This window comes from Rattus norvegicus, chromosome 2, assembly GCF_036323735.1.
Source record: "Rattus norvegicus strain BN/NHsdMcwi chromosome 2, GRCr8, whole genome shotgun sequence".
Lineage (NCBI taxonomy): Eukaryota > Metazoa > Chordata > Mammalia > Rodentia > Muridae > Rattus > Rattus norvegicus.
The window spans coordinates 151,794,844-151,820,062 of record NC_086020.1 but is presented as its reverse complement, the minus strand read 5'-3'; the positions used below and the strand labels follow the sequence as shown (position 1 = coordinate 151,820,062).

The following is a 25,219-nucleotide window of genomic DNA, read 5'->3' as shown; positions in this document are numbered from 1 at the left end:
TCCTAGTATGTTGCTAATGAGCATCTGGCCAGAGTTAACAAATGTGGTATCAGCTAAGCCTTTTTATTTTGGTTACCTTTTCTTACAAGAACCAATAATACCACCCAGGCTCTCAGGGGGCGAGGCTGGCATCTTCTTACACCTGCACTTTACAAAAGAGCTTGAAATAGCAATAAAACTAGACAACGAAGTGGTGAAGGCCATGCGGAATTAAAGCGTGTCTCCAAGGTAGGTGAGGTGCAAGTAGTATTCCCATTTACAGTTAAAGAGTACACACACACACACACACACACACACACACACACACTTTTAATGACTAAACACCATTTAAATCCTTTGTCCACCACTTGGAATGTAGTAAGATGAGAAACTACAGTCAGATGAGAAAGAAGTCCTCAGTGTCTGCTACATGGATTCACTCTGTGTGTGTGTGTGTGTGTGTGTGTGTGTGTGTGTGTGTGCGCGCGCGCGCTTCCCTAGATCAGCGTTTCTCAATCTGTGGGTCTTGACCCTGATGGGAACTGAATGACTCTTTTATAGGGGTCACCTTAAGACCATCAGAAAACACAGATATTTATTTATATCATGATGCATAATAGCAACAAAATTACAGTTATAAAGTAGCAAATTATAGTATAGAAATTAAAATTATTTTCATAATTTTATAGTTGGGGGTGGGTCACCACAACATGAAGAACTGTAGTAAAGGGCTGCAGCATTAGGAAGGTTGAGAATCAATGGTCTAGACTCTTTTGGGTGCATCTTCAGCTCTAATCCATGTGGGAAAACTCAACGGTGTTTGGAAATACCACCTATTCTACATATGGGGAATTCTAGTGTCAGAGCAGTGACTTTCCAGGGCTCGTTAGTGGTAAGCTGTTTAAGCCGCACTGTCCAAAGTCCCATGCTGATTTTGGGTGATGTGCTTTGAGCCCTCTACCTACCCCATGCTCCATTCCAGCCGATTGTACATCTGCTGTTTGTAACATCATCCTGTTCACACCCTTCTGTCTGCCAAATGTCTCTCCAGTGGAAACCTTCACTGTGATAGGCTTTATACATCCTTCTTTTCTTTATTGTCCATCTGTGGATGAAGAATGCCATTTATCTGTTTCCATGCCTTCCAGTCACCTCCACACTTAGGCATTCTCTCAATTTCACCTCAATCAGGGTTTGTCTAAGGGTGTTGCTGTTCTGTAAGCAACACCCCAGTCTCATACACAGAAAAGGGACCCAACTCTTAGTTGGCACACTCATTAAAACTCAAGACCTGGTTGAAGGCTGACTAATGACAATGTATGATAGCTGTGGAAGGGTCTTGGGACAGATTGCTCAGGAATGGAACCTGTAGCAGAAGGGAGTCCTGGCTAGCAATGCATCTGTGGAGAGTGGCCTCTGACCTTCTGAGAATGTGTGCGCATTTGAGGTTCTGAGGGTTAAAGGGGTGGGGCAGACACAAGTTCTTTATGACCTTTATAACAAAGGATGTAAGAAATAAAAAGATTTTTGATTCTTAAAACAAATTAAAATATTTTAAATATCTTCTACCAAAATGTGACCTTCTACTAGGATAGTCAATGCTTTTATCTTGTGAGATTTTTGCACACTTGAATATAGTCTGTGCTCAAACACGTATTTTAGTTTCCGTTGGGGTCTATCCTGCTTTTTCACAGCAAATTAGTATGGCTAGAACTCTGAAAAATTACCAAGAATTTGAAAGCCAATGTGAGCTTCTGTACTGTTTCTTTTATCTCTGAACATTTTTGTTGAATTGTTGTTGTTACCTGATAGTTCAGAGAGGTGTTCTACCTCAAACAGAAATAATTTTGAAAACGTATTGTTTCTAACATAAAAAAAAAACAGTGTGAATTCATGTGGACACTAAGATCTGCTAAGAAATACATTTTAATTTCCTGAAAAGCAAGGAAAGTATCTAGGGAAAAATGAGAAGATAATAATTTAAAAAGTGATGAAAAATGTTTGCAACAGTCCTTTCAAGGTCCTACCCTGGGCCATGAATGACCAGATGTTCATGATATTAAATATTATTAAAAGGCAAATTTTGTATTCAGAGAGTAGGAATAGTGCAACATTCTTACTGAAGGTAGAATACAAATGTGCTTTTCCTAAGAAATTCTTAAGCTATAAAAGAATTAAAACAATATATACATATATATATACATATTTATGACAATTGATTGAAAACCTAAAATAATTCTCATTCTCTGCCATATTTAATTAGATTAATTCAGTTCCTATGTTCATTTGTAGATTCATCAACTTGCATATAAACATTACTTTACTTCATTGGTAATTATAAATACTTGCTGCTAATAATTTTACTTTAAAAATATATGTATAATCTTTTCTTAATAGAACATTTATAGCTTTACCAAGTTAAGGGTGGTATTTCTGCATCATCTATAGAATAACACACACTTTTTATGCAGACTCTTCTATTTCTATCAAAATAATAGAAACTTTTCCATTCTCAGTAATTGTGTGCAGAAGTTTAACACAACCTCAAGAACAAAGTGGAATAGTTCTAAATCATAAAACCAGGGGTAATCTATCTTTAATTTTGGATTCAATTTAGTACAGGTTCCATGTAATGTCTGATGGTCAACTTGATTATCTGCTTGATTAGGTCAAAGGACACTTAGGAGATTAGTGAAGGGCATTTCAGGGTGTGTCTATGATGGGTTTTCTGGAGATGTTTAGCATGTGCCATAGTGAGTGTACTGATCCTGTGATGAATTCATGTGAGGGTGTTATTGAGTGGTGATGAAAAGTATGAGGAGGGGTCTAGATGAAGGAAGCTCTGAGGGTGTGTTTTTGACTTCTTAAGCTTTCTGGTTTCCATGACATGAATTTCCCTCTTAGCCACCATGGTTTGATGCCTTTGAAACCGTGAGCCAAAATGCAACCTTCCTCAAGCTGTTTCTATTCGGCTTTTGGTTTCAGTGAGAAGAAGACTGATTAACAAAGAGCCATTGTCCTTCCAAATGATAGGCTGCATTGAAAAGTTTATGTCTGAGAAAAACACAGAATAGCTCCTGGAAACCTGGCCTCTAAAGTCAAGCTGCTGTTATAAGTATTAGCTTTCCCAACCAGGCTTCAGCATCAAGGCAATGATATTGTAATAGCACGGTCCTGATTATATGGTGATACAGTGAAATTTCCCATCATATGATATGGACAGCAATCCAGAAATTTAGGTAAACAGAAACCAAAGAACATAAACATTATAGTTTTATTTTAACAGCTTTCTATTGATCTCAAACACAGAATGTAGGCCTTCTTGGGACATTCTTTAACAAACTGCTAAGAAACTTTTCAGCCCCATGGACAGTATAAAACATGGGGTTGTCACATGTTCCTGGGGTGTCTTATAAATGAATCAAGAGTTGGAGAGAAGAGATTATCAATCAACGACAGAAATGTTCAACTAAATGTTTTGTTGCCTGCTCTTTTTATTGATTCATTGCTTGGAAATAAGTTCATCTGAATAAATCCATCATTATTTTAGTTAGTGGCCACATGTCCAAGTACACACCAGTAGAGTGTTCTAGAGGGAGCCTGGGAGGTCATCATGAATCCAGTGAACTGTCAAGGTAGGATAACACTAACATATGCTATCTTAAAGCAGCATAGTGTCATCTATTTCTTCTGATGGTCTTAGTGAATCTGACTGGGGGAAAGAGGGAGGTGTTCCCAGAAGGAGCACCGGAACAGAGAGCTACCTGATGATGCTCCATTTTTGGTAGTTTTGTGATTGTTCAAAAATCTCAGGAACAGAAGGTTTTGTCAGCACAGCTATGATGGATGGCTTCTTTTAAAACATAATCTACTAGTTCTTTGAGAATGTTAAGCAGTGTATTTTACCATATTCACCCTAAACTCTTCCCCATAACTCTTTGCAGATTCTCCCCACCCCCTGTCTTGTCCTCTTTACTGTTACTATTTCGTGTGTGTGTGTGTGTGTGTGTGTGTGTGTGTGTGTTGATTCTGATTTGTGCTGTCCATATACTTCCAGGACTGGTAGACCTGTCCACAGAGAGTTACAACTTTAAAGAAGACCAATACAGAGGTAGTTCCTCTGTTAGGAGTGAGGATTCATGAACCTTTTCCCACTCCATCTAGGATATTGGTTGACTTGATCTTGTACAGGTCTTGTGCAGTTGCTGTAAAGAAGAATGGCTTTCAAAGGTCAGGAGAGGTACTAACAGTCCCTTCCTCAGGACAGGGGCTTGTTTGTCTTGTTAATTACTGTCTCTAATAACATAACAATTCAGTTTTGTAAATTAACTGCTTCCTCAGTTAATAGGCAGCACATTATAGAACTATTTTTCTTATTTTATAACAACTCTTAAGGGCATATTTAAATTTTTTGGATATATGTCAAATTATATCCACAGACAATTCATTAATTCACTCTTGAGACTTAATTCATGCCTAAAATGGGTAATGATACCTACTCATTGTATAGCTGTGAGGATGAAGTGAGATGATGATTATGCCAACCAATATTTTTATTTTGAGAATATACTGTGTTGGTCACTGTGTATATATTCTATAGACATCATGTCTGTCAATCATGACCTCTCTGATCTGAGTTTGTTTGTTGACAAGTGCTGGGGTTGGTAACTAGGCCTGGGCTGTGATACTCTACAGCTCACACTGTAAGATCATTTCATCCATGCACAGCAGCACCCAGGCTATGACCAGGATTCACTTTCCTTCTTAGCTCCTAACAGAAACTGTTTGAACCAACAGAAGTCCTAGAGGAAGATACCACTTTAGAGACTGCAGTGAAAGCCCAACTCAGTAGAATATATCATCAGTTCTAAAGGAAATCCAACTGAGTAAAGCTCAGGAAAGTCATTATTTGTTATGGATTTTGAGGTGGAGCATTATAAATAGAAAAATATTAAAAAGACACTGCAATGTTCAAAGATTATTTTTTTAAACTGGAAGCAAAGGTAAATAAAAAATGAACACCTAGTTCCTTATTTGCTTCTCACACTGGTGAGCAGAAGGTTATATGCCCATTTTCTGGCTGGGTCTCTTGCATGCTGTGAGGGAAGCAAATTGCTTTCATATGTACCAAACTTCCTCATCTACTCAGCCAGTGATAAGCAAGTAACTCAGGCAAGTCAGGGTTGCTTCTCAGGCAAAACTTGGTTGGTGTCCCTTGTCCAGGTCAATGAATCTCAACTCCAGTCCAGGAAGTGGGACCACCTGGAGAACTGATGAAACACCCCTGCTAGGAAGGGATCATTGTTTAGACACTTGGAGAAAAGGCCCAGGTATAGTTAGTTGTTCTCTCTCTCTTTCCCTCCTTCCCTCTGTCTGTCTCTCTGTCTCTCTGTCTCTGTCTCTCTCTCTCTGCCTCACCCCCCATCTCCTTCTCTCTTCTCCAATATGTATGTGTTTGATAAAGCTTTCCATGTGGGTAGAATAGCAGCCACAGTCAACAACAGTTTTAAGTGATTATTTGGACATCATGGGAATGTACTCAATCCATTCATGAGAGAAACCACAGTCTAGGAAAAGAAATCATAATAAGGTGAAGAACCATTTAGCAGAGAGGGCAGAAGGTAGCTTTGACCCCAAGCTGGAGACTGTAATGCCTTGTAGGGCCTTTAGTTTGACCAAATAGTTACAGATTGTGGTGGTTTAAATGAGAATGCTGTAATAGGCTCATATGCTTGAATGTTTGGTTCACAGTTAGTGGAACAGTTTGGGAAGGATTAGGGTGAGGGGGTGTGGCCTTGTAGGAGGAGGTATATCACTGGCAGTAGGCTTTGAAGTTTCAAAAGCTCATGCCAGGCCCAGTGTTTCTCTCTGACTATTAAGTGCAGACCAGGATGTAGCTCTAAGATACTTCTTTAGCACCATACCTGCCTTCCTGCCACTATGCTCCCTATCATGATAATGGACTAACTAAAACTGCAAGCAAGTCCCCAATTGATTGTTTTCTTCTATAAATCATCTTGGTCATGGTGTCTCTTCACAGCAACAGAAAATAACTAAGACAATTCTACTCCTTTACATTCTCTCTGGTTCTTTGACCTTGATTTTACTAGTGAAAAAGTCTCAGTGGCAGTAAATGACTACAGTAAAAATAGCTTAGTAGAAAAAAAAGAAAGATAGGATTAAAAAATAAAAAAAGCATCAGCACTCTTGTTTTCTGGGACAGGATCGCACAGGCTGTTAGTTCCCTTATGATTTAGAAATTTCTCTTGCTCAGACCTCAGTCGCATGGGTTTAGTGGCCATTCATGACATCTTCCTGGCAAAACCCAAATGTGAATAGGTCAACTATCTGGCTTTTTGTTACCTATAACAAAGATACTGGATCTGTACTGGAAAATCATTCACAGGTTGTAAAAGTGGACCCATGGCCAGTCCTCCCTCTTTAGAAGTTGTTTGTCCTTAACACCTCTTCTTTGAATCTCCATAGAGAGCAGACACCTAGCTCTATAGGGAAAAAATGATGGTGACAAACTATAAATGCTTTCTATTTTCTACTACACAATCTACCAGCTTCCTGTAGCAAAAAGGATTGCTGATCTGCTTAACTCCCCACAAGCTTTCAGCTGCCCACAGCTCTGCTGGTCAACAAAGGCCCAGCTCTTCACCTATGGTGTGCATCTATATGCGCTGGTTCCTTCATCCTAAGGGGCTATTTGATCCAGCTACACACTGGCTTGTGCAATGGCTGGCCTCCTTTCTTACTCCATTTCTCTACTTATGAAAATGGTGACAACCTCAACCATCTCTATGAAAATTGTTTACCCTCAAATTCTTTCCTTAGAACCTGCTTCATGCACACAAGATGAACATACAGCACATAGTAGCACTCTCTGCTCCCACTAGGGACCTTTCTCTCCCAGGCCCATATCTCTAGCCTTCTTGGGATTCTATGCTTTGATTTTCTTCACAGATGCCACTCTAACAGTTACTAGTTATCTCCCATGTACTACTGTTGGTATCATTTGGGTGTCTTGAATGCTTCAGTGTTTGTTTCATGCTGATTTTTAAAAAAGTGTGTGTGTGTGTGTGTGTGTGTGTGTGTGTGTGTATACATGCATGTGTATCTGTGTATGCATGAATGCACTTACTAAGGTGTGTGTGGAAGTCAGAGGACAATTTTTTTTGGAAGTTAGTCTCTCCACTATGTGAATCTCAGGGATCAAAGTCAACTTGTCATGCTTGCATGACAAATGTTTTTATCCACCTGAGCCAACTTAACCACCATGATTTACTTTTATTATCATTTTCACACTTTCTATTTCCTCAGATTTGAGTTTTATTTGACTACTTTTATTTATCTTTGTCCTTCTTAAAGAACATAGCCAGAAACTAGTGTATGTTCCATTCGGTCTCCAGGACTTTGTAACTCCCTATTTTTTATAGTATTTTACATGTTTAAAGACATCCCAAGTACTCAAGCCTAATCATAAATGCAAACTAAGTTGATTCAGAAGGTTGTTCTTATATATACATATGTATAGGTACACAACTATAATAATAATGGACTCAGAAGGTTGATCTTATATATACATATGTATAGGTATATAACTATTATAAAGAAGAAAAAAGTCTTCAATTGGAGAGGGAGTGGAAAGGATAAAGAGAGTGGAAGGGAGAAAGAGGTGTGAAAATGCTGTAAATATAGTACTAATATATGGAATTATCAAAAATACTTTTAATTGAAAACATGCTTCCTTTCTCATTTCTTCTTCCCATTATTGATACTTTCATCAGGCCTTATTTCCCACACACTCTGACCTGTATTTTATACATGTTTACACATGTTCATGGTGTAGAGACACATGAGGCTAGGTCACAGGAACCACTTCACATGTCATCACATTTGAGTCTTCTACACAACTACAAAACTGAGACTGTTAGGCTCTGCAAGCTTGTCTCCACATTTGCTTTTCCTGCCCTTCCCACTTGCTGTCTGCCATTTGACTACCATGATTGGAATTAACTTTTTATAAATGCATCTGACCAAAGTGACTAATGGAAATAAGTCATTTTGACTGCTGATCATATAACAAAAACTTCAAATTTCATTGTATGGCTTCTGTGCATTCTGTACTTCCTGGTACTGCTTCTATGCATTCTGCACCCCCTGGTATGGTTTCTGTGCATTTTGTTTCTCCCGGTATAGCTTCTGTGCATTCTGTATTTCCTGGTATGGTTTCTGTGCATTCTATACTTCAAGATTGTATCTTATCGTTTTCTCTCCCATGATAGTTCCCTTTCTAGGTTTCTCTTCTTGCTGAAATTTATTACTTCACTTAGGAAGTATTTATAAAGCCCTCCCAAGTCCCTCCGAGCCTTTCCAGATGGTGAGATCAATGGCAAGAGTTAATTATGGCCTCTAATTTTTGGTGCCATAAGTGGGAAAAGAAGACACCTTCTCAAAAAGTTCCAGTGTCTTGTCAGGGCCTGAGGGCTATGTCATTTAGAGGATTGGGATGGAACATAAAAGAAGCCTCTGAACAAGACTTTATTGTCTGGAAAGCACCAATCCAGCCTAGAAAAGAGTGAGGACTGGGTAGCAAAAGCAACCAAAAGAAATAGCTGTGAGCTGGGACATGGTGGTACAGCCTGTGGTTCTAGTACCTGTAGCTAGTCAGGGGCTTGTGAGTTACACTGAGTTATGATCCCTGTCATAAACACACAAATACCTCCACTCCTAAATAACCCCAAAATGCCATCTGTGGTGGTCTGGATAGGTCTAGCCTCCATAGACTCATGTGTGTGGATGCTTAGACAATAGGAACTGGCACTATTAGGAGGAATGGCTTGTGTCACTAAGGGGTGGGCTGTGAGGTCTCTTATTTGCTCAAGCTGTGTCCATTAGGACACAGTCTTTTTCTGCTGTCTTTGGATCAAGATATAGAACTCTCAGCTCCTTCTCTAGCACCATGCCTGCCTGTATGCTGTTGTGTTTGCTGTCATGATAATGTAAACTTCAGAAACTGTAACCCAGCCCTAATTCAATATTTTCCTTTATAAGGGTTGCTGTGGTCATGGTGTCTCTTCACAGCAAGAAAATCCTAACTAAGGCACATATTTGTTTATCAGACTGACAGATTCTCGTTTATCACACCAAATATGGCAGTTCCCAGCAGTACTTGCTCCCTTCCATACCTCTGAGATAGGTGACTAATTCCTCATGTGCTCCGTGTCTGTATCTTGTACCCCTTTCTCTGTACTGTGACAGGATGGTTTTTAATTGCCCTTTTTCTCACTTTTTCCTTGTCCTGGCTCCTCTTGCCTCTAAGTCCTCTTCCTCCAGAGGCGTCTGTGGCTTTCTCCACCTTTGCACAGGGAGGCTTTGAATCCATTCTTATATTCCCAAGAACCGTCCTAGATCTCTGGGCACTGATCATGACTATGCATTCCCTAAATGAGCACTCACTGAGCATCTCCTCTGTTCGAGGCATGTAGATGGTCAAATCTCAAGCAAGTCAGACAGAAAGCATCACTGCCACTACACAGCATTTCAAAATGCAGGGGTGTCTTGTGGGAACAATAAAGCTGAGAGAACCAGGCCCTTTCAGTGTTGGCTGTGTAAGGACCTAGACCTGTGGCCTTTCATCCTACTTTCCTAGCACAGAATCTGTTCATTGGCCATTTGGTCCATGTGCATATGGAAGGACCAGCAGTGTCCTGGACACCCCCTCCCCCCAACCCCCTTGGCAGGATGCGCTCAGCTCACCCAGCCTTCCTCGGAGAGCGCTTAAGAAAAGATACCGGTGGCATTGGGAATCTCTCCTGAGTGAAAGCTGATAGCATGGTAGCGCCTACAGTGTATGAATGGGAGGTGAGGTCAGAGACCAAGCAGGAAAGTGAAGCCATGTCTGGAAAAACTTGTTAGAGTTCGGAGCGCCGGGTAAGCCTTTCATCCTCCCGCTCCTGCTCTTCAGCCGTACGCAGCCCCGTGGTTTGACTGTCAGCTCTAATTTAGCTTCTGCTCATTACCTCATCACCCACTTTCTATAATTACATGTTGGGCAGCTCTTTCTCTTCTCATTTTAATTAGTTGTTAAATATAAAATGAACATTAGCAGTATTTTCTGCCCCGCTCTCATGGACGTCCTCCTTTGCATGTTTTCATTATCCAGGTGTTAGGATGAGGTTTGTATTTGTAAATGAGCCACTAATCTCACAGATCCTTCAAGATGATCAGGAACACGTAAGAAAGAATATATCAAAAACCTGGAATGGTTAGAAGGCCCAGCAAGAGAGGTACTTGCCTTTAAGTTTGATGACCCGAGTTTGATTCCTGGGTCATACATGTTGGAAGGCAAGAACAGCCCCTGCACGCTGTCCTCAGACCTCCACATGCAGGCCAGAGCAGTTACCGCTCCCATGACTGTAACTTCAAAGGTTAAAACTACTGTACTAAAAATCCAGAGCTGGGGGCTGGAGAGATGGCTCAAGCATTTCAGAAAACTGACTGCTCTTTGAGAGGCTTGATTCCCAGCATCCACATGGCCACTTTCAACTGTCTCTAACTCTAGTTCTTGGGGACCTAATACCTTCTTCTGTTTCCATGAGCATTATACACACATGGCAAATAGAAATGTATGCAGCCACCATCCATCATGTAAAACAAAAATAACAGAAATCTTTAAAAATAAAAGTCAAGGGGCTGGAGAGATGGCTCAGTGGTTAAGAGCACCCGACTGCTCTTCCAGAGGTCCTGAGTTCAATTCCCAGCAACCACAACCGTCTGTAAAGAAAGAGATCTGATGCCCTCTTCTGGTGTGTCTGAAGACAGTTACAGTGTACTCATATATAGTAAATGAATAAATAAATCTTTTAAAAAAAGTCAAGAAAAAGTGTCCACTGGGCAAACTGAGGTAGCAAGAGATGAATGTAAATTGACTTACTAAACACTGAACAAGCTTCAGTTTGAAGAGGCAGTTGGAATTTAGATACTGGAGCTTGGTTTTCAACACCTTAAGAAAGGCATGTAAGCTGAATAAGACTAAAAAGGTTTAACTCTTCAAAGTGGTCCTGTGTTTATGGCAGCCAACCACTGCTTCATTTTTTAAGAAAAAGTCCCCTATATTTCTTCTTAGAATGAAGTTTTGTGGCTTTAAATCCTTTCTCAGTCCTTTTTAAAAAAGATTTATTTTATTTTTTAGATATATATGGCTGTGATTGGGTATGTGCTCATAAAGTGTAGGTTCCCATGTAGTTCAAATCTGCCTGGAACTACAAGCAGTGGTGAGCTGCCATGTGGGTTTATGGAACTGACGTATGTATTGTTAACCACTGATCATCTCTACAGATCTGATTATGGGGTACTGAGAATTGATCCAGTGCCTCATGCAAGCTAAGTAAACATTCTATCACAAAACCATATCTCCAGCTGGAGTAGGTCTTGGTTATCTGCAGGCCTTAAGGAATTGGTTCATGGAAGGATACCACAGCCAATGAGATATGAGGCTTGGAGCTATGACATCCATTTTCTCACTCTAAGGTCAGTCGAATAATGGAACATATATTACAGAACTCATAGTTTGACTTCTCAAATGTGCCAAACAAGTCTACTGTCTATACACACCTTGAGATTCTAGCATATGGCTTAGAAATTTCAGTATTTTTGGAAGCTGTTTTACATTACTTGGATTCAGGATTTTGCTCAAATGATTTGGAAAGTTTTTTGATGGATTCATACCCAGTAGACTGAGAGAGACCAGGGACTTTATTTCTGTCTTGTGTTGGGGCTCCTACAGCATATGAACACTGACCCATGGGGGTTGGGGATTTAGCTCAGTGGTAGAGCACTTGCCTAGCAAGCTCAAGGCCCTGGGTTCGGTCCCCAGCTCCAGAAAAAAAAAAAAAAAGGAACACTGACCCACAATGGGAAAGCTCAGCATTTATGCTGTTTTTCTAGAGATAGCTATCTGTGGCTGTCATTCTCTGAGCATCCTAGAAGCACAACCTCACTCTGCTATAAGATGGCACCCCAAATGATCTCCTCAGTAGTTTTCCTTTACTGTTAGAGGGACTCCAGTGTACTGCTGATCAAGATGATTGACTGGCATTTGAGTTCTGTCCTGAAAAAGGTTTTAAAGAAGAATCTCTCTATAAATGTAGAGGGAACACTGATATGAGCTGCATATATACGACACATGCTGTGACCATGATGCCTCTCAGTAGAGGAGCTATGAGGAAAGACATAGTATCTTCTAGGCAGTGTATCAACAAGGAAATGACAGGACATTATTCAAGGCATCTACAAAACCAAAATGTCTTTACTGGGTAGCATTCTGACTTCAAAGGCTCAAGGTGAAAATATGCCTTATCCTGGATAGAAACTGATTCCGGCTTTGGTTACATCCAGGGAGCTTTGAATAAGACTAGAAGGGTCTAACTCTTCATGGCTGTTGCTCACCCCAGTGCTGGAAAGAGATTCAAAGACTCATTTTATGTTCTAATAGTTTCTAGATTAAAGCCAACTGGTGCCAGAAATCATATTGAATCTGCCTATTGCCCATAAGACCTCTGTGTCTGATGCAACTATGCCTTGGTTTCTTTTCTGTTGCTATGATAAAATTCCATGACAACAGCAATGAAGGGAAGATGGGTTTATTTCAGCTCATAGCTCATGCTACAATCCATCATGGCTGGGAAGTCAAAGTAGCAGGAACCTGAGGCAACTAGTCATATGGACTCTGTAATCAGGAAGCAGAGTATGATTAGTAGTACTATGATTAGTAGTACTCATCTCTTTCTCTCTTCTCTCCCCCCCTCCTTACTCATCCCCCCTCTCCCTCTCTTATTGCACTCAGTCCAGTATTCTTACCCAGAGAAGGGTCCCAGCCACAGTTCAGATAGATCTTCCCGTATCAATGAACCAATCAAGATGATCTCTCTAAGAGGCTAACAAGGTACACAATTCCTACAGGTATGTACAGAGATTTGCCTCCTAGAGGATTCTAGATCCTTTAGACTTGACATTAACACTAACCATCATAAACTCATGTAGGAAGCAGAAGTGCAGGATGTAGAGACAAGACAGTGGTTGCTGACAGTGGCTGTGTGTACCTGCAGGCTGCATGTGGATGAGGCTGCTGAGGGAGAATGATGACTGAGGTAGATTGGATTGAGAGATGATGCCTGGGGCATTAGTAAAACACAGCTCTGAGTGTAGAGGAGTGGGTATCTCCGGAGATGACTAGATCCTGAGGGGTGTGGACTAAGGCACAATTTGATCTTACTGATTGATGTTAAATGGTTGATGAGTTAAGAAGCAGACCAATGGGAGGTGGTGGTACTGTGAAAGGTGGAACCTGGCAGGGGCATCGGGTCTTCAGAGTCATGCATTTGGGGTTGCATCTTGCCTTGGCCCTTTTGTTGTGGTTCCCTCTATTTCTCGTTTACCATGAGGTGAACACTCTTCCTCCATGCTCCTGTCGCTATTCTGATTCACCATGAGCCCAGAAACAATGGAGCCAGTGGCAGTATACTGAATCTGTGCAAGGAAGATTGAAGTAAATATTTCTCCAGGGCTGTTAGAAACCACTGGCTCTACCACTGGCTTTGGGCAGGACATAGTCTTTTCCTGAATCTATCTCCCTCTTTTGAAAGGAGCTGGTCTTTCCATAATGGTAAGCCATTTCTTTTCAGGAAAGCCATGTTTATAAATTGTTACTGGTTCTTCTAGTTGCTCAAATGTGGGTTCTGAATTTTTTTTCTTCTTGAGTTCTCTTCTAATTGCTGTATGGAATGTTGGCCTATTTTTGTCCCTCAATTGTGTCTTTGGTCCTAATGGACTCTTTCAAGCAAAGGCATGTGGCCAGCAACGATGCTTATTCAGAAGGATCAGGCGGTGAGCATTTCTTCACTTGATCTTAGCCAAAAGGCCAAGAAACGATTTTGTGAGCAATTCTTAAAAGCATTTTATCCATTAACTATTCATGGTAAATTCCACTTGGGTGGGGGCTGGGCAGACAGCTCAGTGGATAAAGTGTTTGCTGTGTAAACCCAATGACCAGAGTTCAACCTCCAGAACCTGTAAAAGGGCTGGGGGCAGGGCATGTGTGTTTATAATCCCAGCACTGGGGAATGGAGCTAGGTAGATCCCTAGGGGCTTGCTGGGCAGCTAGTGTAACCTACTTGTCAAGTTCCAAGTACCCCTGAAGAATGACACCAGAGATTGACTTCTGGCCTCCACACATGAGGCATATACATGCATATGTACTTGTGTGCACAAGTGCACCAACATCAACGAATACCCACACCTATACATATAAGTCCTATTCTGCAAAACTCAAAATGCCTACTAATTTTCCTGTGTATATATATTGTAGTTTTGTTAGAATTTTTCAGGAAGAGTGACAAGCCTAAAACTCTCTTGTGGATTTAATATTCCTACGCCACTTAGATTCTGTGGGTATTTTGGTCTTCTGATACTTCATTTTGTTTGCATTGTACAGAAAAATCTTTGAGGAAGGAAGTTGTACTTTTAAATGGTCTTGGAAGTATCTGGAAGCACTTTATAAATGCTTATGACCGTTGTCATAATAATGGGTGTGAAGGCTAGTCGGCAGTGGCTTTAGCGATTGGAATGGGAACTATGAGGGATGTCATAAAAATAATCCTAGCCATGTGAAGTGTTTAATGCCGTGTTCTCCCAGTGTCACAATATTTAAGCACAGCGAGAGCATCTCAAAAGCAGAGGGAGATGAGCCAGCAGTACATTCTGCACACATGCAGTGCATTACAAAGAAGCCCATTATGTCTGCTTGTAAGGTGCACTATAGAAGCTGGCTGTGGTTAGCCAGGGTAGGGCCCGTTGGAAAAAGCATCAGCTCACTAACCTACCCTAGTAGCCTCAAGTTGTGAGTGTTGCAGAAGCTCTGAGGTCATTCAACACTATATTTACTCATTTTCCATCAGTTTCTTTAGACACTACTAGGTCGGAATGGCTGGGGGGGGGGTTGTGTATTCAAAAATTGTCCCAGCTATTGCAATGCCCAAGTAGGATTCGCCTCTTCTCATCAAGACTGTTTCTTAGTTACATCATTGCTCCATTCTGCCCTTCTCTATATGTTCTTCATCTACCACAGTAAAGCCTTGCAGGCAAGAGGCTTCTGCATCCCAACAAAAAGTTATCTGAGGCCCCTTGATTGCTAGAAGTGTCAATGCCTGATTTCCAAAGTTTCAGTCAAACATGGGCTGTGACTGAGCTGACATCCAAACCTTGAGCAGTAAACCTGACTTCACCTGATCTGATGCTGTGAGTGGTGCTGCTGCTGGTGGTGGTGGCAGTGGTGGTGGTGGCAGTGGTTGTGGTGGTGGTGGTGGTGATGTGTGCAGGTAGGTGGAGGTAGGGGATAGGTGGATGGGGTATGTGTGAGTGGGGTGTGGCTGCGGAGCCTCACAATATCTGAGGCAGCTGTGTCACTCCTTTTGTGATTCTCTTTTGTCTTCCTACTTTACAGAGGCAGCACAAAAGCATCCGGAAGGGGCATCCTGTCATCAGGCTCTTCATCCTGTTTAGACTGAAGCCAGTCCAGCCTCCAGGACTGCCTTGCTTTCTCCTGATTTTCACATAATCTTATCACAAGCATTCAGGTTCAAAAATCTTGATCTATTGCTGTTAGATCCTATCCATTTCAAAGCTCGCTAAAAGCCCCATGGTTGATATAGGCTGAGTTCAGACAAACAAACAAAAACAAGCAGATAAATAGAAATGCAGTGCCATCTGCTCGCTAGGGTCATATTTAACATACTGGGGGCTGTGAAGTTTGTTTCAGTCTTTTGTTTGAATTTCTTTACTTTTTCTATCTTTTCTTTAAAAACTTTAAAGATATATTTACCTATTTGTGTGCAAACACACATGTGTATGTATACATTTATGTATGTATGCATGCATGTATGTGTGTATGTGTACATGTGTACGTCATGGTATACCTATGGAAGTCAGAGAACAACTTGTGGGAGCTGGTTCTCTCCTTCCACTGTGTGGATTCCAAGAATAAAACTTCAGTTGTTAGGCTTTGTGCCCAGTGCTTTTATTCACTGGGCCATTTTGCCACCCTCCTCCTTTTTCTTTCTTTGTTTCTTTCCCTTCCTTCCTTCCTTCCTTCCTTCCTTCCTTCCTTCCTTCCTTCTTTCTTTCTTTCTTTCTTTCTTTCTTTCTTTCTTTCTTTTTCTTTCTTTTTTTTGACACAAGGAGACAGGATCTCATGTAGCCCAGTCTGGCTCTAAAGTTTCTGAGTAGCAGAGGATTACCTTGAACATCTGTCCTTCTTGCCTATACTTCCCAAGTGCATTTGCCATTAACACCATGTTGTTGAGTTTCCTATGTGCTTAATGACTAAACCATTTTCTCCATAGATACCAACTCCAAGATAATTAATTGGTCAGGATTTTTTATATCATCATTCTAAATATACACATATGTGTTTGTGTGTATGTATGTGTGTGTGTGTGTGTGTGTGTGTGTGTGTGTGTTTCTTTTCTTCATCCCTCTTTCGTGTCCTCTTGCCAAAGTGGTGCTTCTGTGTCCATGTCTCATATTATATTTTCTTTTAGTGAGTGTATATATATATGCTTGTAGTGGGGAGGTATGTTTGCATGTGTGTGGGTAAACTTCCCTTTGCAGGCTCCAATATTTGTGTGTCTATGTTGAGGTTGGAGGTTAATCTTAAACATCTTCCTGGATTGCTCTCTACCTTGTGTATTGAGGCAGGATGTCATTTATATATATATAATTTCAAATGTTATCCCCTTTCCCCCTCTCCCATCCCTCGCTCCCCTACTTCTATGAAGATGCTCCCACCCACCCACTCCCCACCTCAACAACCTGGTATTCCCCTACACTGGGGAAATGAGCCTTCACAGGACCAAGGGCTTCTCCTCCTATTGATGCCAGACAATGCCATCCTCTGCTACATATGTGGCTGGAGCCCTGGGTCTCTCCATGTGTACTCTTTACACATGGTGGTTTAGTCCCTGGGAGCTCTGGGGAGGGGGAGGTCTGGTTGGTTGATATTGTTGTTCTTCTTATGGGGTTGTGAACCCCTTCAGCTCCTTCAGTCCTTTCTCTAACTCCTCCATTGTGGTCCCTGTGCTCAGTCTGATGGTTAGCTGCAAGCATTCTCATCTGTATCAGTAGGGCTCTGGCAAAGCCTCTCAGGGGACACCCATATCTGGATCCTGTCAGCAAGCACTTCTTGGATCCCAAAGCTTGCCATTTTGGCTAGTCTGGGTAGCCAGCTTGTTTCAGGGATTTCCTGTCTCTACTCCCTGAGGCTGGGATTGCAAGCAGGCTGCTATGTCCACATGGATTTTATGTGGGTTCTGAGGATATGAACTCATGCTTTTGTCACAAAGCCATCTTCCCAGCTGGCATTTTCTTAATTTACTCTATTTTAAATCATACACTACTAAGTAGTTCCTTTCTCTAGTGTATGATGATTTACCATAAGCACAGTCTTAACAAAACCTAGGGATGGTTAATTAATCCTTATTGACAGATGCTAAAATCACCTAGGAGATATCTCTGAGTGTATATGTCTGAATGTAAATGTGGCATTTCCAAACAGATTTACCAGAAGAGGAAGAACCACTCTTCATGTATGTGGTACCCTTCCATGGTCTGGGTTTCTCAGAATGTAAGACACACAAACTCTCCCTTCATCCCAGGTTGTTTGGGGCCATGCTGTTCTATCACGGTGACAGAAAGCAAACTAACACAGCTCCAGTCCTCATTTTTTCTGTGTTGCAATGGGTTGTTCCCTTCAAACTATGGACCAAAGTGGACCTTTTCTACAGTTAAGTTTCCTCTTGTCAGATATTTGGTTGCTTCAGGGATAAAAGTAACCAATACAGATTATTGGACTGAAAGTTGATATATGAAATCTGACCATTCAGTTGCTGACCTTCAGAACTGACTTAAAGGAAGAACGTTGAAGGTTTCGAAGCTGTAAGCTACAGAAGTGCTAGATGTCTGTCAGCCAAGAATAATGGACTATTCTGGGGGAGGGGATGCTAAGGGAAGTGTGAGCAAAACAAAAACCAAACAGATGAAGAAAACCTGACTATATTTCTCCAGTGTCCCAGAAACTTGAATAAGGCTGAATTAAAAAGTTATAGACTAGCCATGTGTAGTGGCACATGCCTTAAATCCTAGCTCATGGGAGGCAGAAGCAGCTAAGATCTCTGTGAGTTTGAGACATGCCTGGTCTAAGTAGTGAGTTCTAGGATAGTCAGAGGTATGTAGTTGTTCCCTGTTTTGAGAAAAGGAAAAGGAAAAGGGAAAGGGAAAGGGAAAGGAAATGGAAAGGAAAGGAAAGGAAAGGAAAAGGAAAAGGAAAAGAAAGTTATGGACTAAATTGTTGGGGAAAATTTCATGACATCATTATATCTAGTCATATCTACAGTGACAGAGAACAGAAAAATGTGAAAAATGTGCAGTTTAGCAAGGAAATGAATGTGAATGCATTTAAAGTTACAGGCAAAGTCAGCACTATTAAAGACAAGCCTTTAGCTCTTCCCCAGGACTAAAAACTCAGGGTATCCTGTGAAGGTTCCATCACATGAAAAGACAAATTCATTTGAAATGAGAGCCTGAGCTGAGAGTTCTACTGAAGGGATTTCCTACCCTAAACCAACTCTCTGGGAAAGTGTTTTTCCTGGTGCAGTTACTATGACATGCAGTGGCTATGGCTGTGTTAGACAAGGGTAAGATTGCATCTCTAACCCGCACAGAACTTGGCAGCACCCTCTAGATGCTGCTGGATTTTTGCAGACATGCAATATGCAGCACTTATAGGATTCTGGAGGCCTGCAACAAACTTCTAGGCTCTGAGATTGGCAACATGTGGTAGGTTTAGTTTCCCTCTAAGGAGAACCTTGGAGGCTTCTGCATGGAAGTTTCAGAGCTAGAACCTGGGATGTTGGTACCAGGGCGGAGGGTATGTGCTGTGAAAGGCTTCAAGCTGGTGTGTGAGATGCTACTCCTGTGCTAGGTGGTAGCACAAGAATGGCAGGACTGCCCAAGGCCACTGAGGTCCAGATGATTCTATCGTGCACCCCAGATGCTAGCTTTATGTAAGCATGTATTAGATTCCAGGCCAGACTTCTTAGACTACAGTGACAGAAGCGGCCCTTTCCCTGCCTGGGAGGAATTCTACTGAGACCACTGTCTGTGAATCTCTAGCTAACACCTCTAGGTGTCAGGATTTCTCATGGGGGAAACGAGTTTACAGGAAAGGGGGGTATTAGTGGGCATACATCCTGCTCCCCGCTGGCTTTCATACCTCTTGCCTGGGAATCAGATAGCCTGGCTCCTGCTGGGAATCACCCCTTTCCTCAAAGAGCTATAAAAAGAGATGCTCATTCCTGCTATGCTGCTTGTGTCTGTGTCTGGGACCTCAACCCCCTCAGAGCCCCAACCATGCAGTTGTCCGCCTGCCAGTCCAGGTGTTAATATTGAGGAAAACTTGTTTCTACCCATTTCAGTGTCCCTCTTGAACCTACAGCTTTCACTGTGGAGATGCGGGATGCAATGTTTTCCACGTTTTAGTCTTGCTTTGGCCCACCTTTTCCTTGCTCTGACATCATTTCTCTCTTCTGGAATGGAATCTTTATTCTGTGCTAAGGTATATTAGAAATATTAACTTTTTTCTTTTTTTTTCCTTATGAGGACACACAGTTAAGAGACTACATTGAATCTTACAAGGGACTTTGAACTTTTGAACAATGGTGGAATTGTTAAGATCGGGGGAGTCTAGCAGCTGAACTCACTTTGCATTGGGAGATGGCCACGGAAGAGGGGACATTGAGGAGGGGGGTGGAAGGCACAGGTAAAATTGATGTTTGGGGGTGTTAAATTGACCAGGTGTAAACTCATATTGATTAATCTTCAATGTCAACTGGACTAGATTGGGAGTCATGGGAGACTTCATCGGGTATGTTTGAGAGAACATTTCTAGAGAGGTTCAAGTGAAAAGCGAGCACCCACCCTGAACGTGTGTGAATGGAAGAAATTGAATTGAGCACGGTGTGAGGGGGAACGAGGGTGGGGTGGGGTGGGTGGTGGGGGTGGTGGACACCGGGACAGGATAGGGATGGGGTAAAAGGGATGAGATGACAGTGAGGACGGTGCAGAGGGTCCTCCATCTTGTATTTTTGCTGAGGCCATTTCAGGTTAAACTGGAATCTGATATCGTTGGTGGAAAGAAATCCCATGGAAAATTACCCGACTCTGTTCTAGGAACCAAAAGTCAGGACATCCTAGCTGACTTATCTTAGCTTTTGTTAAAACTGCTTGTTTGGCTCCTCTTCCAGCTAATGGCTGATCTTAGCCTCCTGCTTGTGTGGAAACCCCCTCCAGCTCGATAGCTGATTATGATTATTTTACCGTCTGTTCAAACTGCTTATTCTGTGAAGCTCCCCTGCTTCCCTCCCCCACAACTGATAAGGCGGTCTCTGCCCTTACAAAACAGAGTTCTGGATACTCAGGACCACATCTAGGTCCCTGAACCCCTGGATGGAGTCCCAGACTGCTGGAATATTTTTAACTGGCCATATACTGTGTCTGAAAGGGCATCTCTGGAAGCTCCTGGTAACATGAGCATAAATCTCTCTTCTTCCTGACTTCAGACACAGTGTGACAGGCTGTGTCACAGCATCACATCATGACAGGGAATAAGCATCCCCCCAAAGCATTCCCACCTCCATTTGGTTCAGTCCGGGATGTGCTGCCATGGGATAGACACATCCACAATTAAGATGGGTCTTCCCATATCGACTGGCCTAATCAAGATAATGCCTTACAGAAATGTCTAGAGGATCAGCTCCCATAGTATGATTCCATCCCTTGAAAACACTTTGTGGGGACATTATTTCAGTTTGCCCTCAAGAATTTAAAGCAGACTTTTAAAAGCAGATAAAACATATAGCAATATCAGAAAATAAGTGAGGAAATTAGTCAAAGGGAAAGTTAGGATAGATAGAAAAAGTTCAGGTAAACGGAAGGCAAGGTGACACGAGCATATACGTGTATATTTACATCTTGCACACCAGATAAGTAGGAGAGGTACATGGTCCTTGTCCTCTAAGACTACTTTCTGCTTGAGAACCACGAATATGATGGGTCCTTGGGCCTAGACAGGGAGATGCTCATGCTGGACAAGGAAAACATTCCTCACAGGGGAAATGGGGGCAAAGCTGGAGGTTCTCCTCCTGAGATAGAACCTTGACCTATGTCACAGCACTCTCTGCCATCTCCTTAGTCTTGAGCCTTCCCACTCACTGTTCCCATAATACCCCAAGAACTTACCAAGACCCAAGCACGAAACTCTGAGTCCTGATTTCCCAAGATTCCTAGAACAAAAAGAAAGCAACATATAACCACCACTTGCACAACAACACATATCTAACCCTGAACATTATCTTTCTTGACAAGAGCTGAGGCAGGGGAATGTCCACCAGTGCTTTGGGAAGTTTGTTCATCGTTATTTTGCTTTTCTTTGCTATTTCACTTTGAAACTGAGAAACTCAAAATCTCAGGCTTAGCCTAGGAACAAATTATACCCCACAAAATGAAGCTTTTCAATTTTAAATCATCTTTTTAGATTTGATTCTATGTTATGCTCTTTCCTTCTAGAATGTAAGTTTTTCCACAGCAGTGGAATTTACCTTTACACTAACCAACTGTCAATCATTCATCACAGACATGACACGGAGTAAGTACTTAATAAATGTTGACTTACTGACTGACTTCTAAAGTAAAATATTACTTTCATATGAACAGCCCATATAAAACTGTCTTTACTATGATACACTTTTATACCAGGTTGCATAAAATTATAACAGGAATTTCAGATAACCATTTAAAGGAGTCCTATTTTCTTCTTCAATTTTTTTCCACTTTCATCAGTCAAAGATCATCAAGTAAAAGGTACTTAGGTTTATAATTTGTGTAGAGTTAGAACCAGGAGTTCATTCATTTACCTATAATCTTTATGGAAATCCAGAATCAACCCATTTCTGTCCTCTCACTAATACTTTTTAGAGAAGACATAGAATTCTCAGCAAATGTGTCATAGAACCAGTGTGCAGATCAAACAGAGGAGGCAACGCTGGAATAATCACATCCTGGGGGGGGATTATCGCCTATTTTGACCACAGCTGTACAGTTCCCTCCCTGCTTTTGCTACAGAGTGACATACTGACCACCTTACCCATTTGCTCTCCCCACTGTGTCTGCTTTGGTTTCTCCAGAGTTCATAATCAGGACTTTCATTTTTGCACTGTGATTTTTTTCTCCTTATTTTTATTGTCTATAAAATGTCACCTAAGTGACACATGTAATCTTATAGCTAGTTAAGTACTTATCATAATGACCAAAGACTCACTGTCCCCTTAGTGTAACCTTAGAGTGACCTTAGGAAGATGCTTTCTGGGGTTTGATTTATTCATTAGTAGGTTGGGATGTTGGTGTCTGTGGCATTCATTTAGTATCATCTCTAAGTAGAAGAAATCCGAGTAACTATGATAATGTTATATGGAAAGCCAATACAGGGAGTTTGGTGCCTCCTGCCTGCTGACCTCTAATAGATATGGTGCTGAGTCTTCCCACATTAACTAGATATTTGCAGCTGGAAAGAAACTTCTATACAAATACATGTGAAAAAAGTTTTGAACTACTAGATAGGAAAAAAGTAATTGGGCATCTTTCAGGAAAATTTTTTCTTAATATGTTGTTCTTTGAGTTTTCAGAAATCATCAGGTGTACCATGGAAGGTCTTCTTTTGCAGTCAGAACATCTGCTTCTTTCCAAAGATGGGAATCTAGAGCAAAAATAGCTTAACAGGAAGAACAAAACCAACAACATCCATGATGAAGCAAAACAAATAAAATGTAAGTGAATACCTGAGTCTCCCAGGTAAGCCATCCAACGCCGATGAATAAGTAAATACTCAGTGAGAGGTTGCTAAGTTCCAGACAAGGTGGGACATAGAGAGGAACAAGGCACAGCTCTCTAGCTTGAAAGAACCCAGAGTCCCAAGGAGGAATGAGGTAGCGCCTAACATCCATCACAGTTCAGTGGTGTGTGACCTGTCACAGTAATCTTTGGGAACACCGGATGGGCATTCTGATCTTGTCATGAGGAAACAGATGTAAACACGACTTCCTGTAGAACTTTGACACCCTTGAGATATTGAGAATAATATGGCGGAGTAACAGCACAGGACAAACACAAAAGCAACAACCAACAATGCAAAGCAACACAAGGCAGCTTTAAGGCTAAGCCGGTACAGACAGAGTTCTCTGACCTAATCAAAAGAACAACGGTAAGTTGGTGTGACTGGATGCTTTCTAAGCAAGAGCTGCCCCATTTTCCCTGTGGCGTAAGATGACGAATGATCGGTCAGGATGGAAGACTGGACTAGAACCGTCAGCAAAACAAAGCCAAATAGCCAGCCCGTTCCCTTACCATTGCTGCTTACAGAGCGGGCAGCCGTCCTGAAAATCAGTGTCTTAGAAAACTGTGGAGTGAATGCAAAGTTCAATTACAGACAAGTGCTGAGTGATAAGAGGCCCTGCTTGGGTCTTGGTGCTTTTGTTTCTTTCAACTCTTTAGCTTCTATCACATTCCCTAAATATTTTTCTAGAGAACGGTTACTAAAGTTACGTGGCCATTTTAAAGTGCAAGGCATTTTCTCTACTTCAGAGGTTTCTGAATCATTCCACTGAATGCCCTTACAGTCTTTTCAAGAAGTGTACCACATAAATGAATCACTCTTGACACACGACCATGCTACTCACTTTGCAGATGGAGAAGACGGAAGAAACTGCCTATCATTTGGGGCACGAAACCCCAACACTCCAGCAGTCACACCAAGTGGCACAGCATTGTCTGAACCTGCCTATAGATGTGAGTCAGAAGTGTGGTAGTGGCCAGCTACTCTGACCCATTTAAACTCTGCTAGATGACAGAAGCCCAAATACTTGGCCCACATGAGTTGCCCGTGAGCCTTGAACATACATTTAGTTCTTTATGCATACGGCTACATCATTAAACAACCAAGTGTACCTATCACTCAGGTTGAATGTAACACATCGCCAGGATCCATTCTGCTACCCAGGGAGAATTTTCACAAGTACATCATAATCTTTTGTGACATTATGTATAAGGTTTCATTTCATTTCTTAATTCCTCAGAAGTCATGGGCGAGGGGACAGAGGGTGAATTAAAGTATGTTGGATTTCCAACTACCTTGAATCCCTTTCTCATTTGATCCAAAATAGCCTTGCAGCTCAGGCTTCCCTATTTTATCTGTGTCAGATACGCCAGAAGGAAGTCTCACCATGTTCATTTTTAGTATCTGTTCTTGTTCGATTCAAAAATAAAAGCTCTTCTTTCCCAGGTGAACCCGGGAATGCTCGGCTGCTAATATTAGAAATGAATGACATCAATATGGGGGCATGGGGCACTTAGTTCTGTCAGTCAAAGTTTTGGAAATCCTGAGTCTTAAAGCTTCAGCAAAATGATCTGGAAGAAGACTCTAGCTCGTGGAAAACTGGAAAGTTTGGTTTCTGCTTTCTTCTGGGAGGGAGCTGTCAGCTCAGGGAATACCAGTCAAGCTATTCTCTTGTAGCGGCTAATGCCCAGTACTGTTTTATGAGTTACCAGGCTCCTTTTGTTCCAAAGGCAATAATAGAATACCGTGAACTGAAATGAAGTATCCTCTTAGCACAGTGCTGTATGCCACACTTCTGCTTTGGTTCCTTTGCAAATGGAAGATGCTAAAAGCAGAAGATTAGCAGCCCAAAGTGTTGTTTTAAATTGCCTGCTTCTGGATGAGTATATCTTAGATATTATTCACAGTTTAAACTGCTAGGCAGAGAGGAGTAGCTGGCTAAAATATGCATCTTGCATTTGACCAAGAAAGAAGCATATTACGTCTGACAAAATCCCCAATGTAAAGGGTGTCGCAGCAGGAATGGACTGAAAGCATATGTAAGAGGCTCCAGGTGCTGTGTAGGTGGAGGACACAGTCAGGTTGGGTCTGACCTGGTTTTCATGTGGCCGGAACACTACACTGATGATGACATCATCTGCTATATCTATCATACCATCTTTCTGACCCCACCACACTACATAATGCGAAAATTGCTAAGCAGTCTGTCTTTTAAAAAATGTACATTTAACTTTC

The 25,219-nt window shown here is 41.6% G+C and overlaps 1 protein-coding gene across 4 annotated transcripts in view; it reads right to left on the bottom strand.

Moving 5' to 3' along the window:
• Kcnab1 (potassium voltage-gated channel subfamily A regulatory beta subunit 1) overlaps positions 1-25,219 on the bottom strand; it is a 466,662-nt gene that overhangs the window by 93,574 nt on the left and 347,869 nt on the right. For all 4 annotated transcript variants that reach the window (XM_017590798.3, XM_063281680.1, XM_039102125.2 and 1 more), the window contains exon 2: positions 21,337-21,380. In XM_017590798.3, coding sequence (XP_017446287.1) covers positions 21,337-21,380 — 44 coding nt within the window. The remainder of the gene's footprint in view (positions 1-21,336; positions 21,381-25,219) is intronic.